This window comes from Scylla paramamosain, chromosome 3 (genome assembly GCF_035594125.1).
Source record: "Scylla paramamosain isolate STU-SP2022 chromosome 3, ASM3559412v1, whole genome shotgun sequence".
Classification (NCBI taxonomy): Eukaryota; Metazoa; Arthropoda; class Malacostraca; order Decapoda; family Portunidae; genus Scylla; species Scylla paramamosain.
Window position 1 is genome coordinate 36,145,409 of NC_087153.1, and position 16,773 is coordinate 36,162,181.

Sequence of the window (16,773 nt, forward strand, 5' to 3'; positions counted from 1 at the left end):
AACGAAGAAATACGATTGGCAAGCTATGATAAACCTCTGGGATTAGTGTGACTCATCTCTATGAAGGTGCGTTATTGTATCCACTCCTTCTGGCTTAACACTCCTTCTTTTTATCAGAATATACAGACCTACGGAATCAAGTACAGCCTTTGTGACGCAAACACACCACACGAGAGGAAGGTGAAGGAGCAGAATATAGATGACAGATTAGATGAACACACAGTTTGGCGAGGACATCATGTTTATGACAAGTCACTGAATATGAACGAAAGTAAAAGTATGTATGAATTGCTGATTAGTTAATGCTGACGTGGTGGTGAAGGTCAGGCCGTGTCCCGCCTCCGAGATGGTGCAGCGAGCATATTCCAGGAGCGGGACGGTCCTGATGTTTATGTTAACGAGACCTTTACTACGTCTACTCCCCAACCTCTTCCCCCCCACCCTATATACGCCTCTACTGTATATCTCTTCCACACCTGCATGACTTTTCGTTACACACACACACACACACACACACACACACACACACACACACACACACGGTGTCACACTACTAAATCTTATCAAAACACTGAAGGTTTTTGCCGATAATTTCAACACCTAACTGTAGCAGCGCTCACACACGACTGTCATATTGACGTTCCGGTTTATGGCTTTCCCAAACAGCACAACGCTACACGCTAATCAGGAGCTCGGTAGAGGGGGTGTTAGCGAACTATCCTGTAGAGAGTGTGCTGGAGGTAGTGGTGTCATTGTAGAAGCTGGGAAGATGGACTGCGCTTTTTATATGTAAGAGTGGTACTGTCCTAGGATAAGTAAAGGGAAATAAAAAGAAGAAAAAAAAAAGTTGGGCGGAGCCACTGAGGTGCCAGTCCCAAAAGAGAACAGCCAAATGGATTATTCGGTTAGAAGTGTCTTGAAGGTCATAAGAAGGGGGAAAACGCACAATCAGGCAGGGAGTTCAAGAGTTTAACAGAGATAGTGTGCTGGGGATAGTGGGGGAATAGTAAGGAAGTAAGAAAGCACAAAAAAAAAAAAAAGGACCGGGAGGAGTGCGGACAGAAACCTTGTGAGGGAAGTGAGTATCAAGGATAGAACCTCCTGCTGATCCTTCCTTTAAGTGAGGCAGGATCAGTTAGGAAAAGCATCATTGCCAGTCCGGTAGATATGTATCAGGGAAATGTGTGGTTGTACATATTTACATACCGTGGCAGATCCTGGCTGCTCAGATTGTCTTTAATAATATAATGTCACAGTTTTGTTATAAATATTCGTAGATATTTGGTTTATTATCATTATTATTATTATTATTATTATTATTATTATTATTATTATTATTATTATTATTACTGTTTCACATTTATTTTCTCTTGTTGTTATTGTTATTGTTGTTGTTGTTGTTGTTGTTGTTGTTGTTGTTGTTGTTGTTGTTGTTGTTGTTCTTGTTCTTTAGAAAAAAAGGAGAATCAAATGACGCCATGGTAAATAACATAATTTAGTGTGCCGCGTGTGTCTTGTGGGCCACACTTTGCTTTGAACACTGACTTCTTGTTACAGTATAACGTCATCAGCTTCAGGTCCTGGGCTGCTCAAGGCGTGGCGATGACCTGCCTGGCGGCCACAGTTTGGTCTCGTGTGTGGCAAAGGTGACATAAGCAAAATCCTCAGAGTTAATAATTATAATCAGAATAGGACATGAAATAATTAGTTTAAACTTTATAAAGTTTGGAGTTAAAAAGAGATAGGAAGGAATTGATTCTAAAATAGAGTGGTAGATGAATGGAATAGACTCAGTAATCAAGTTGTTAGTGAGGAATCATTAGAGAACTTTGAAAGATTAGATTTATGGATGAGGACGATAGGTGGAAACAGATAGGTAGGTATGTTTGATGCAGCGACTGCCAAGTATAGGCCTGCTGGCTTCTTGTAGCTTCCCTTATTTACTTATGTTCTTATATTTATTTTATGAGCCACCAGACAGCGATTGCAAGGCGATGGCACGCGTCACGGTCAGGCTACGTGGCTGGATGGCTGGATGGCTGGATGGCTGGAGGGCACCATCTAGGTGGAGAGACTTCCTTCACTCCCTGAGCTGCTGTTATGTACCCAAGACAGCCACGGATCCCCCAACAGGCCGTGAGCTCACCGCCACCACCTACACCCAGGAGGCGGAGGTGTTCATGGTACGTCAGGTACGCTGGGGAAACATATCCATATTCAGGATATTATGAGAATAATTACAATTTTTATTGCGTGATAAAAAAAAAAAAGCGAATAAATAGATAATTAAGCAAATTGATCGTCTCCTATCATGCATATAAGTGAATCCATTAATTAAACTATTTTACATTGCATTTTGTTCTCTTAGACTCGTTTAGTTATCAATGAGAGAAGAAAAGAAGGACAGAGAGAAATAAAGTAAGGACAGTGAACCTTGGCCCCTCGTAAGGTTGTGGTGGCGGCGCCTGGTGCAGGACACGCGGGTGGTGGTGGCGGCGTGAGGCTGGGCTGTGGTGGCAGGTCAGGCAGGGCCGTGCCAGACCAACGCCATCACCTTACTAGGGGTTTGAGAGTTACTCCCTGGAATTGATGGGGGGTGAATCATGATTAAAACATGAATCGAATCAAATATTTATTGCTATTGTCATTCCTATTAGATTGGAATTATTGCTGGGCGTAGTGAACATAAATTATGCATAAAGAGTTAAATGGCTTATTTCCACCAGCATAACTTGTTATATAATTTTCATGTCGTTTATAATGAATAGCCTACTTTTCTGTGTTGCGTTGAAGTAAAACGTTGAATTTAAAGGATGCTTGCATATGTAATGAGAGAGAGAGAGAGAGAGAGAGAGAGAGAGAGAGAGAGAGAGAGAGAGAGAGAGAGAGAGAGAGAGAGAGAGAGAGGGGGGGGGGGGGATGGATGGGGCGAAATGAGAGCTCACATAACCTCTGATAAATTTCAAAACAAACAGAACAGAGAGCCTATCGATGCTGCGCTACAAAGAAGGGATGGAATTTCAACAAGGGCCAATTTCGCGTCTGATCTGACCTGATTCTCCTTGTGTGTGTGTGTGTGTGTGTGTGTGTGTGTGTGTGTGTGTGTGTGTGTGTGTGTGTGTGTGTGTGTGTGTGTGTGTGTGTGTGTGTGTGTGTGTTACTTGCACCTGCTTACTCGACCTTTATTGCAGGTGGCTTGCCCAGGTGGCTTCTCAAATGCCTTGCTGTGTCTTACATCTGAGAGAGCGAGAAAGCGAGAGAGAGGGTGGGGGGGAGAGCGGTAAGTGGGGAATGGAAGGGAGAGAGCCAGTGGGGGTTGCGTGCGTGGGAGTGTGGGAGAAACGAGGATGCTGAAGAGAGGAAGAGGGAGAAAGGGAGAGAAGGGCAGGGAGGATATGTCGGCTACTTAAGGAGAAGACATCTGTTGGCAGGCGATTCCTCAGGGCGGCGGCACGGTGAGGAGAGAGAGAGAGAGAGAGAGAGAGAGAGAGAGAGAGAGAGAGAGAGAGAGAGAGAGATTACAAGGGACTTCAAACAACAGCAACCTCTAAAGATTAATGCTATGCAGATTGTTTGATTCCGTTACACTAATTAAAGTATTAGAGAGAGAGAGAGAGAGAGAGAGAGAGAGAGAGAGAGAGAGAGAGAGAGAGAGAGAGACCTAATCAAAGTATAAAAGTCCATTAAATTAACCAAAGTATTAGAGAGAGAGAGAGAGAGAGAGAGAGAGAGAGAGAGAGAGAGAGAGAGAGAGAGAGAGAGAGAGAGAGAGAAATCTTATCAAAGTGTGTAAGAAGTGCAATACAGAGAGAGAGAGAGAGAGAGAGAGAGAGAGAGAGAGAGAGAGAGAGGCTAACACAGCCCCCCATATTCGTGTTGCCGCACCCATCTCCTCTCTTCCATATCCTCCCTCACACCCACACTGGACGCCCGCCGCGGCCCACACACTTGTTCTCACAACGGCACTGAGGCCCATATTCAGAAGGCTTTGCTCTCTCACCACGACTATTTTCAAGTGCCTCACAGGTGAATAGCCGGGTTCTCAAGAGTGTTTCATCTGTTAATAATGTAGAAAATGCAGAAAATGTAGCAATCCATTTCAACCGTAAAATCACCATTGAACTGTGTAGCTTCAACTAGAGCCTTTTGAAAGTAGTGGAGGTGCGGCGTAGTAGCGTTTCAGAGTATGGCCTTTATTCTCGCGACACCTTACAATGTCCCCGAGAGGTTTCTTGCACTAAAACTGTTCCCAAAGGCTCAAGTCTTCTTTCTGCATGTACTTTGCCTAGTCAGACACCGTATTCTCATAAACTAATGGAAGTTTCTGACAGTTTTCAAGAGTATTTTTCATGATTCCAGTGATAGTTTACCGCCGCCTGGCTAAGAAACGTATTCTCAAACCAAAGACCCAAGTGGAAGTTATTGGGGTTTTCAAGAGTGTTTTCATGATTCTGGTGACAGCTTAATGCCACCTAGCCGGGAACCGTATTCTCAGACTCTATTTTAAGAGACTAGTGAAAGTTGTCGAGGTTTTCAGGAGTATTTTTCATGATTCCAATAATAGTTTAACGCTGCCTAGCTACAAACAGTATTCTTAAACTAAGAAATGAAATCCATGACACTGAAACCAGAACAACGTGAAGTAAAACTGAGACTCGGAGACTTCTAAGAAACCAAGACCAACATGTAGACAAAAGTGAAGTCGAACTGAGATCCATATAAAACTGAAACCAAGATTAGAAACCATCGTAAAGTCAAAGTGAGGCTCGAAGACTTCTAAGAAACCAAGACCAACATGTAGACAAAAGTGAAGTCAAATTGAAATACATATAAAACTGAAACCAAGTGAAATCAAGCAGAGACGCTGAGACTTTTAAGAAACCCAGACCAACATGCAGATGAACGTGAATTCGAGCCAAGATTCATATAAAAAAAAAAAAAAAGTAATTCAGATCAAGACTACAAACCAACGTGAAGTCAAACTGAGATCCAAGAAAAAATCAAATGAAATTCTTTCGGAAGTTACATAGATTTTCAAGATTGTGTTTTTCAAGAGTGTTTTCATGTTTCCAGTGATAGTTTGACACGAATTCTACACATCCAAATTGAAAAACTCCCATGATAACCCGAATAATTACTCGTGTGACCTTTGAAAATCGTCCTTTTGAAAGAGAACACTATTTTTTTTTTTTTTTATCAGAAAACGGGTTCAGTACACAACAATTCTTGCCATATCAAATGTAAGAACTAGCCTATTATTTCACGCTCGAGGCTCTCAACACTTCACAAGGCGGGAAGACAAATGAAGTTAAGTAGAGGTTCTTCAGTCACGCTTGGGAGATTTTGATGCAATTGTGGTGATGAAAGGAAAGTGAGCGGAAAGGTAAAAATGGTGAAAGGAGGAGGAAGTGAGAAGAATGGATGAAAGATGGTTGTAAGTGAGAAAGAAAGGAAAGAAGGAAGGATGAAATAAAGGAAGGAAGACAGGAAGAAAGGAAAAAAAAAGAAGGAAGGAAGGGAGGAAAGAAAGGAAGGGAAGAAGGGAAGGAAGAAAGGAAGGAAGGAAAGAATGAACGAACGAACGATAAAGAAAGAAAGAAAGAAAGAAAGAAAGAAAGAAAGAAAATTATAACCAGGGAAAGAGAGAGAGAGAGAGAGAGAGAGAGAGAGAGAGAGAGAGAGAGAGAGAGAGAGAGAGAGAGAGAGAGAGAGAGAGAGAGATTTGGCATCATTACCCTAACAATCATCTCTAACAATGGCACCTGACTCCTGAACTGATCATTATATTCTGGCAAAAAAAAAAAAGCAGATATTAATTGGATTACGACACCAATGCCGCCATTTAAAGAGTTAATGACATGAGCAAATAATATTGACAGTGCAGAATATAAAATACCTCACACACCTTTATTTCACTTTTGTATTATTTTCGCACAGGTTTAAATACTTCGATAAAATAATAGTAGGCGAGTATATAACGAGTAAAACTGGGATAGTTCATTTATTATTTTCTTAATTTATTTATTCGCATATATATTTATTCTGTTCCTTTTTTTCCTCTTTTATTCTTTTTTTTCCTTTTTTTCTTCTTGCTCTTGGTCTTGTTCTCTTTTTCTTGTTCTTGTTCTTCTTGTTCTTGTTTTGTTTTGTTTTCTTCTTGAGGGAACGCTGTAAAATTAATCAAACTTGTGTGCAGGTGTGGATTTTCAGAAGCGCTTGTCTCATCGTTAACGTTTCTCATCTCTCTGCGTGTCTCCTTCAGACATACACTATCTTTATTTCTTGGTAGAAGAGGCAGCGCTCTCTCCAACCCTTAACCGGCGCTACATGACCTTGCTAAGGTGCCGTATTTACAGTCAATGAATCCCAACAGATTTGTGATGAGGCGCGTATGGGGGATGCTGTTCTGTGTTATCCTGCTGGTGGTGGCGACGGCGGAGGGCAGCAGCGAATGGGATGGGCGACCTGCAGACATCGTGAGACAGGTGGTGGTGCGCTATCTGAGCTCGTGTCGCCTCGCCGTGGTGGGGGCGGAGCGGGCCGTCTCGGATCCCTCGTTCACGGAGCTTGTCAGGTGCAGTTATAAAGGCACAACTTTATAAAGTACAATGTTAAATAACTGGTTTGCTTCGTTATCATCCGATAGTGTTTTTTTTTTCTTTCTTTTTCTTTGATTGCTCTTCCGTCCTTTGATTTTAAGTGTTTCTTCTTATCCTAAGGCTTGTATTCCACCGTTGTGGTCATCCTTAGTTAACATTCAGAGCACAAAAATAATAAATAAATAAATAAAATATGAATTGTTTGCTCGGACACAGAAGAAAAGAGGCAATAAGTTAATCTTGTCCTCTAAACTACAGAACCAAATGGCCATGATACAAGAGTCTAAAAAACTGTAAGGGATTATGTAAAGTGTCTCAAGCAGTGAAAGGGTTAAAATAATAGTCAACAAGCTATTTACACGTACAAATAAAAATACATTCTAAAGTTTTGCTCCTCTAGAGCGGTGGGTAAGGCAGCTCCTGGCGTGGTGGTGATGGAGGCGGAGGGCACCCTGTCGCCAGCCTCCCCAAGGGCCATCTCCTCCACCCCGCAGCAGGCACTGGAGAGCGACGCCAAGTTCCCGTGCCGCGCCTTCATTCTGTACATGACCGCCGCCAACACTTCCTGGATTGGGTAAGCGTGCGGTGAGGCAGTTTCGGCGTAATGCAAGACTGTATTTAGACCTCATTTTTTTTCCGTCGCTTTAGGAAATGGAGCGTGCATGAGACAAAAGACACCGTAAGCCATTGTATGAGTGGTTTGATACAGTCACCCAGTCACCTCCCAGTCTGTCAGGGCATCAAAGGAAAACATTAGGAAAACTCAAACCTGTTATAAACCTTTATGTGTGTCAGTGTTTATTTCCCGTTTTACTTTTCCTTTTTTGCCTGAGAATTAACACTTTCCTGTGCTATGGAAATGGTTCACCAGTTTTATCTATTTATTTTTTTCTTTTCTTCGTGCATTTCTTATACCAGGTTAGAATTTTTCCCGATTGTACAGTCTCCTGCAGCAGGTTCCTCGCTAAGGCGTCTCTGGATGTGTCACCGGAGATCAGAGTGATAGGTGTGGGGCAGCCCGCCTTGGCCCAACAGCTACTCAGCCTCCCCGCCCTAAGGAACACAGCCCACGCCCTCTACCTCGCCGTCCCTCCTCAGCCACCATTCGCTATCGACTCAGGTGATGACGAGGCAGTGGCGGTCATCTCCCGCTGCCACTACTGCAACCAAGGGCATCCTGATTACGTGGTTCTTGACTACTGGCGCCCACTCATAGGATTCCAGGAGGGCGCAGATCTCTTTCCAGGTAACAACATTATTAACCTTTTCACTGCTAGACATTTTTTTTTTTTCCCATAAGCATGTACTATTTTATACAGCTTTTGTGCTACAGCCTTTTAGATGGATCCGTTGCTTAAAAATGTGATATTAACATCCTTTCTCTCTCTCTTTTCTGTATCTCTGCAGACCTGTTTCTTTTTTTCTTCTTTTCCAGTGTTCTGAATGTGAAGAAAGGATGGTCATAGCAGGGAAATGGCTAAATATGACTCACATTTATCACTTCCCTGCGTTTATCAGTAAATATTTTCCAAGAATCTCTGATGGCCTCCAGGTGTTTGTTTCCCCAACAGATCAGTTCCAGGACTGCCGGGGCCACGCGTTCCAGGTGGTGTCGATGGACTGGTTCCCGTTCCTGTCGTTCAGCCGAGATACGCAGCTCCCCGGCACTACTGTCACGCCGCAGGATTCCGTGGACGTGCGCATGTTGCAAGCCGTTGCCCGCGCCTTGAATTTCACGTGAGCTGCTGCATGGTAAAGTGTTGGGCCGCTGCAGTCCAGTCGAGAGATGTAAATAAGTAGATTTGAGCTGTAGCCTTTGCAACGGTATGAGACTTTTGTTCTTTATTGGTTTTCTAGCTCTTTCCTTTTCTTATCTCTTGCCTGTCGAGTTCGAGTCTTTGCAACGGGTCCTACTGCTCTGTGTCCTGACTGTTTGTTGTACTCTGCTGTTGTCTTGTGATTTATTTAGTGTATTTGTGCTACTCTTATTACTTTATTGCTGCTGCTGTTGCTGTTGATGTCATTTTTTAGTGTGTGTGTGTGTGTGTGTGTGTGTTTGTGTGATGGCGGTAGCGCTAACCTCCCGTAGACTTCTCATCTGAACCTCCTGCAGTCATACCAAGGGGTTACAAAGCAGGAACTTCAGCGTCGCGACAGGTGCCCGCTGGGGAGGAACAGTCAGGTGCGAAGGCGTGGGTGCATTGCCTCTCAGACATTTCCAGGAAGACAATACCGGCTATTTGTTCTGCGTCATTTCATAAGCAATATATTCCAGAACCGGAGAAGCAATAAGGAAGGAAAGCTGCTCGGATAAATACCTCAGATTCCTTTGGGTCATTGGCTTCCTGGAATTCAAGTGTTGGCGATGTCTTGGCGCAAACTGTTCGTATAGACAAAACTTTTTGGTGCGTTATGGCAGCCTGGGTCAAGGCAATCACTACTTTTACCTGTTTGCTCCTAAACATTCCTGATATTGACGCACACAGCTGCTTGGTGGTGAATACAGTGCGTGCTTTATTTCCGTGGGATGGAATGTGTTTATTGTCTTCACGTTGCATGATGAGATGGTGTGAATTTTAAAAGTACGAACGTTTTCTTTCTTTTTTCATTTATTCTTATTTATTTATCTATTTCATTATTCATTTATCTGTTTAAAAGTAAGACCATTTTGCAATATTGGTTATCAAACACTCATTAACTGCTTCATTCATTAGAAATCAATATTTACAAATCAGAGTTGTACACTAAATCATCAAACAAACGCCTCTATTTCCAGTGACAAAGGACTGTGTGTCTCAGCTGACGGGACTGTATGATGTCTTTGTCCCTCATCGCATCTAGTCTTTCTTCAGAGTAGATGATGATCTTTGGTCTCACTTATTCCTTTTGTTTTATTGCTTTTCTTATGAAATCATATATTATTCTAAGTCACATTAAGTTATAATACTGACATATAAATACCCATTCAACCACTCACACCCACCCACACCCCATCCACCTACACACACACACACACACACATACACGCGCGCGAGTAACTATAACCAAATCAAAAGAAACACTCAAGAAAACAATCCGTTCCACACACCAGCAGTAGTCCCATCTTTCCTCCTTCTCTCATTTCATGCCACACCACCCATTCTACCTTCCCACACATCCCGTCCACCCTACCTGTCCAACACCACCTCGTCTATCCTATCTTCCTACACACCTCGTCCACCCTAACGTCCCACACCACCTCGTCTATCCTATCATCCCACACCCCTCGTCCATTCCATCCATCCCACACCATCCATCCTCCCTACCATCCTACACGCCCGGCTGGCCTCGTAAGGATGACGGACTACAGACGAGGTGATTATGCACACTCGTCCCTCCCAACTGACCTGGCGTCCTGTGTTGTGAGGTACGTGATGCGCATGCCTGAGGATGGCCAGTGGGGCGTGCTGCAGGAGGAGGGGCTGTGGACAGGCACCGTGGGGACCCTGCAACGCCGCCTCGCAGACTTCTCCATGCTTTTAAACTGGTCCTCCAAGCGACTCCACGCCATCGACTTCTCCCGTATCTATGCCGCCGAGCCCTTGGTAATCGTCTCCACGCAGCCCCGCCCTCGCCCGCACTACCTCGCCCTCGTCGCGCCCTTCACAGGTTAGTCAGGTTAGGTTTTCTCTGCTCCTTTTAACACTTTCACTCTGGTCATGCTTTATTAACACTCATAGCACACGGACATAGAAGAAAAAGATACAATATGAGGTTAATATCGTCTTTTCTTAGCTACAGAACTACATATTTAAGAACCTGTACTAGGAAGAGTGTCTGAAAGCTGTAGATGATTGCGAGAAAGTATTGTACTGTGATGAAGAGTTAATGGCGTGATGAACGAGGGAGTGTGATGGTGTGTGATGGGTGAGCGTGGCGTCGGTAAGGGTCTCAGGAGAATACAGGGGGAATGATGGTGTCTATACATATGCAAGGTGCTCTGTGTATGGTCAGTGTGTGTGTGTGTGTGTGTGTGTGTGTGTGTGTGTTGGTTTGATGAACGGCCCGTGCAGTCTCTCTCTCTCTCTCTCTCTCTCTCTCTCTCTCTCTCTCTCTCTCTCTCTCTCTCTCTCTCTCTCTCTCTCTCTCTCTCTCTCTCTCCATAATATTTTTTTTATCTTTCAAGTTATGGTTTCCTTTCTTTCTTTATCTGTTTTGTTCTCTTTTTATTTAATTTCGTATTTTTTATTTCGACACAGAGAGAGAGAGAGAGAGAGAGAGAGAGAGAGAGAGAGAGAATCACCATCCGTATCGCTTTTGTTCGCCTCCGAAGCTGACTCACTCCATCACATCAATTAGCGACTGTTATAACACTTGCTGGAGTCACCGTGAGCTCAGGGAGTGCGGCGAGAGACAATGACGCGGCCTCGGTAATCCTTCCCCTTGACCTTGCTCGCTCCCTCGTCATCGTGAGCATGTTGGTGCTTCACGAACGCTCCTTCCCGCTCTGTCATTTGTAGCTACGTTACTTACATACTGCTTTAGAGAAGACTGCCGAGACTAGTGTTTGCTATGAATGTGTTGCTCTCTTTTTCGTGGGAGTAAACTTCAAACAGGAAATTATGGGTTCAAACAAGAAAAAAAAAAAAAAACGTGGGTTCAAACAAGAAATGACGGGTTCAGACAAGAAATGATGGGTTGAAACAGGAACTAATGGATTCAAACAGGAAACTAATGGGTTCTAACAAAAAAATATTGGGTTTTAACAGCAAATGATGGGTTAAAACAAAAAAAATAAGGGGTTCAAACAAGAAATAATGGGTTCAAGTTTGACAGAGTTATATTAGAGAAAAAAGAGATAGAAAGGAATTGGTTCTCAACTAGAGTGGTAGACGAATTGTCAGTGCTGAGTCATTAGGGAGTTTTAAAAGGAGATTAGACAAATTTATGAATGATGATGATAGGTGGAAATGGGTAGGTATGCTTCATATAGGGACTGCCGCGTGTAGGCCTGATGGCTTATTGCAGCTTCCTCTATTTTTTTTTTTTTTTGTTTGTTCTTATGTTCCATGGTAGGTAGTTAAGAACATAAGGGAAGCTGCAAGATAAGACAGTTTGACTACACTTGGCAATTCATGTATACTCGTACATAAGTTTATCATTCATCGTTATCCATAAGTTTGTTTAATCTTCCCTTAAAGTTCATTATTATGTACTAACAGCCCTATAAGTGAATCTATTATAGGTATTTATCACATTGTTTAAGAAGGTAATACTGCAACGTACATATAGATGGTTCAAAACAAATATTCAGCATTTACAGAATTATAAAGCTGCTCTCATACACAGTATTTCTTCCCCAGCGAGGTGCAGAAGGGCAGAATGATGCATACTAATATCCACGTTGCAGTCGAGGTGTGGTCCTTCCTGGTGGGTATGAGCTTATCTGGCGGAGCAGTCCACTGGGTACTGCAGAGGACCCGTCGCCGCCTACTGCAGAGGAGCGAGACAGCGGAGGTGAGGGACCCGACGAGCAAGAGTTATGCCTCCGCTCTGCTCTACATCAGCGGGCTCCTGCTGCAGAACCCGCCCTTCAAACTTCCTAGAAACCTTACTGGCCAGGTAACATTCATTCAGTTTTTCATGTTCCTGCCGTGTGAACGAGCACATAGGACACAGCGTTGGTGTTCATGTAATGCAATCATTGTAGGCAGGCACGACCTCGGGGTCACTGTCGTGCTGGAATTAGAGGTGCCGTTACGTGGACGGACCAGAATGGTGATCTGAGCCGGCTGGCCAGGGCTGCTGCTGTCTTACGGCATTCATGCGCATCAAGAGTCAACTCACTTCTTTATTACCAGAGCACAGCTACAAGATGTCAGGCTGAGTTGTAGCTTCGTTTACGAGGCAGCTTAATGAAGGGCCTGAGGAGGTTCCAACAGTCACGTGTGCACAGATGCTGGTGGGGTGGTGGCTACTGTTCGGCCTGCTGACGGCGGCTACCTACCGCTCCTCCCTCATCGCCCACCTCTCCGTGCCGGCCATGAGTGCGCCCGTGGACACCTTCGAGGAGCTGATAGGTCGCGCTGGGTGGTCGTGGGGGTTGGAGCCAACCTATGGCGCCGAGTGGGAATGGTTCAGGGGCAGCGCCTCGCCCACAATCAGGAAGGTCTTCCAGGGAATCCAGGTACAATGTCCTTTTGCTAATTAGGAAGCAATTGTCATGCAAATGGCCTTGATTATTCATTGCCTTGACCCAGCCTCTTTCCTGAAGGTGCTGCCGACCAAGGAACACCTGCAGCGTGTCATGGCGGGCAGCCACGCCCTGCTCACCTGGAAGTTTTACATTCAGTCCCTCATCGCCTCGCGCTTCACTGACGCCAGCGGCTACACTCCCCTCTACATTGGCCGCTCGGAACACTACGTCAGCACCGGTTACGGCTGGGGCTTCAGGTGGGTCTCGCGGGAAGCAGCAAAACAGCACGAGATGACTCGATCGATAACCTCAGGAAAGTGCCTAAAAATAGTGAAATCACCACACAACAAAGACTGGGATGTTCGCTTACCTCCCCCAGGAAGGGCGCACCGTTCCTCCGCCGCATAGATGAAGTCAAGCAGTGGCTGCTGGAGGCAGGACTCGTCAACTACTGGCTGGGTGACCTCATCCAGGCCTCGGCGCAGGTTGCCAGGATGGAGCGGGCCGCGGCAGGGGGCACGGAGCAGGTGTGTGGGAGAGGGAGCTAACCTGCCTTTTTCTGCCTTGAGGAAGTTTGATTTTTCTTACATAGACTGAAGAGATTGACCATGGACTGCACACATTTAATGTAACAAAGAAAAGTTTTTTTTCACACCTAATTAAAATGGACAGATTATCCTGATGTAATAACTAATCACAATATTAATATCCGAATACACAATGATTTCAACGAATTGTTCATCATGTTTACGTATATGTATAAAGGCGCTGACAATGTGAAAAAAAATACTGAAGACTGAGAGTAACACGAAATGCCTTCACTCAGCAGAACAAGGCGGTGGAGGACGGGCGTCTGGTCCTAGGATTGGGTCACCTGCAGACTGCGCTGTACCTCCTGATGGTGGGGTCCGGGGGCGCCTGCCTGGGACTGCTGGGGGAACTGGTCCTGCCCCGACGTTGAGGACGCCTGCACCAGGATCTAAACTTCACCTCACTGGCGCGTCTGGAGTAATGGCCCAGTTTCCTTTGTGTTCACGAGACATGCATAATTCTGTCACGAGTCTCTCATGTTCTCGTGGCGCAGCGCAGCCTGTACGTCACTGGCTCATGAAGGATAATAATTATATAGACCTCACAGTACCGGACACGTGTATTTTTATCCAGAGAAACTAAGGGAACACACACACACACACACACACACACACACACACACACACACACACACACACACACACTCTCTCTCTCTCTCTCTCTCTCTCTCTCTCTCTCTCTCTCTCTCTCTCTCTCTCTCTCATAAACAGCGGGTTCTTTTTCTACACTGACGCAAAACAAACTTCAGAGTTCTTCCAGTCTGTTCCTTAAATTTGCTTCTCTATTTACATTTTTGCTTCATCATATACGTATTATATACGAGTATATATATATATATATATATATATATATATATATATATATATATATATATATATATATATATATATATATATATATATATATATATATATATATATATATATATATATATATATATATATTTTTTTTTTTTTTTTTTTTTTTTTTTCAGAATAGTGATCAATAAAGAAGAAATAAAGAAGATTAATGAATACAAATATGATTCACCTCGTAAGTAACTTTCAATAAATTAGAATAATGGATATTTATTTGGATCTACCTAGCCAAAGAATTTAGAAAAAAAATTGTTTTTGACTGGATATCTACTGATAATAAAATAAATAAATAAATAAATAAACTAATAATAATAATAATAACAACAACAACAACAACAACAACAACAACAACAATCTTTCCTTTTATATTTTCCATATCAACGATACATGAACAACAAAAGTCAAACGAGCAGCTTGGAAGCAAAAAATTCAAATAACATTTAACTAGATAACCTTAAAAATTCATACACAATTACCACAAAAAATCGTATAATACTTTTCTAAACTAAAACACATTCATAGTGGCTTTAAAAACAATAAGAAAGAAATCCATCTGACGCAGACGCCGAAGACCGGCTTCCCCCAAAAAATATATAGAAACAAAGAAAAGATAGGGAGAGAAAAGTGTTATTAAGGTGGTTGGGCAGGCAAATTATTGTTAAAGGCAAGAAGTGGAACGCTATACTTAAATAGTAAGAACAGAGACATACTAGAATAACAATGCAAGTTATGTAAGGAGGAAAAAGAAACACTGGAACATTTCATTATAGTGTGACATGTACAGGGCACGAAGACAAGAGTTAGATAATCAAGTGGCAGGAATTATGGACCGAGAGGAATAGGAAAAGAGGAAGGGAGAAGACAGAGGAATTAGAACAGTGCTAGAACTAACAACTGACATAGAGACTAATAGGGAAATAGTGAACCACATGAAAACATTTTTGACCAAGTGCTGGATAATAAGAAGTAATTATCCCTGGGTGTAGAGAAAGACGAAGAGAGATCTCGTATGAAGCGATTAAAAGCATAGCAGGTCCAAAGAAAAAAAAGTCACGTGCTTCCCTTTCATTTCCCTGACAGTAGGCGAGTACCATCGAAAATGTTTGTTTTTGTTTTTTTACCACTGCATCATCTTCCTTTTAGGCTTTGTAACTTCATCTAGCCATTGCCATTCATACGCAGATGAAATGAAGATAGTGTGGAATATTATGTTACTAGAAATATTACATTAAAAGGCATTAGAGCAGTGGTTCTTAACCTGGGTTCGATCGAACCCCAGGAGTTCGATGAGTCAGTCTCAGAGGTTCGGTGGAGGTGTGTGTGCATGGTTTTGTGCACTATTTTATTTTTCCAACTGCGAAGGATTCGGTGAATGCACATATGAAACTTGCGAGGTCATTACTTCCAACAAGGTTAAGAACCACTGTATTAGAGTGACAGGAAAGGTGTTTTGTGACTTACTTCAGTTTAACCTCTCTTACTTCCTTTTGGCCTACGTAACTTCATGTAGCCATACCATTCATAAGGGAGTGAAGTTATACTAAAAATAGTGTTGAGTATTGTGTCCTTATAAATAATTTGAAAGGCATATAGTGATATGAAAGGTATACTTTTCATGAATTATTTGCATTTTGTACCTTCTCCTAACAGCCACCTATCATACGGGGGTGACGTTAAGCTAGCGTGTGGAGTATGGTGTCCTTAGAGATTCTATATTAAGAAGCAATAGATTGACAGGAAAAATAGTGAGAAATATTAAAAGGTACTGAAGTGACCACGTCTACAAATAATGGTGAAGACGAGGCGGTGCATGAGGTGAACTTAAAGGTTCTCTGGGATGTGATGAAATTGTTAACGTTCAGTAACAATGTATAGGAGATGTTTAATAAAGGCGTAAGATGAAAATATAAGTGAGGAGTGAGTGACGCAGATTGATACTCTTGTTAACTTCACTCGCACCTCCTTCCATCGTGTATACAATGTGGCACAACTCTCATCTCAACTTTTCCAAACGCTTATCTCTATTTTCCTTCCTCACAGGGACAACTGATTGCATTCACAGAAGTGCCAAGGTGCTAGAGGACTAGCAGGATGGCCACCGCGCAGCGCGTCCTCTCGGGACAGACCACAGACACGGTGATAAGAAACCAGCCCTGAGCTCCACCCATCCCTTCCTCCCTCCCATGTCACCCGGTTCAGCATCTCAGATATCATTTCCATCTTTGCCTACGGCTACTTTTTCCCAAATCAAACTATAACTAGACTATAACAGTGAAGGACTCCGAAAACGATACATTTACATAAGTGCACCCGTCTAACATTTTCGGACGAAACTGGATTTTCTTGTAGATTTTGATGTACTTTGAATTAATCTAGTAACCGCTTGCTCACAAAGCAATTTATATATATATATATATATATATATATATATATATATATATATATATATATATATATATATATATATATATATATATATATATATATACCCCCCCACACACACGTAAATGAATTCATGAAAAGAAAAAAAATAAAGCTAACCTAATTAAAT

At 42.9% G+C, this 16,773-nt stretch overlaps 1 protein-coding gene across 1 annotated transcript; it reads left to right on the forward strand.

Moving 5' to 3' along the window:
* The first annotated feature begins 6,217 nt into the window (after positions 1 to 6,217).
* Positions 6,218 to 13,914, forward strand: LOC135094685 (glutamate receptor U1-like). The gene is made up of 10 exons (XM_063994999.1): positions 6,218 to 6,574; positions 7,000 to 7,173; positions 7,553 to 7,845; positions 8,171 to 8,336; positions 10,006 to 10,247; positions 11,989 to 12,200; positions 12,535 to 12,765; positions 12,853 to 13,031; positions 13,154 to 13,301; positions 13,604 to 13,914. The coding sequence occupies exons 1-10, from the start codon at positions 6,360 to 6,362 to the stop codon at positions 13,733 to 13,735; spliced, it is 1,992 nt and encodes a 663-aa protein (XP_063851069.1). The 5' UTR covers positions 6,218 to 6,359; the 3' UTR covers positions 13,736 to 13,914.
* Positions 13,915 to 16,773: the final 2,859 nt, after the last annotated feature.

Excerpts from the sequence above, each read along its gene's own strand:
- LOC135094685 (XM_063994999.1), top strand. The coding sequence starts at position 6,360 with ATGAATCCCAACAGATTTGTGATGAGGCGCGTATGGGGGATGCTGTTC. Across the intron at positions 10,248-11,988 it reads CCTCGTCGCGCCCTTCACAG|TCGAGGTGTGGTCCTTCCTG; the intron begins GTTAGTCAGGTT and ends TCCACGTTGCAG. Across the intron at positions 13,302-13,603 it reads CGGCAGGGGGCACGGAGCAG|AACAAGGCGGTGGAGGACGG; the intron begins GTGTGTGGGAGA and ends TTCACTCAGCAG.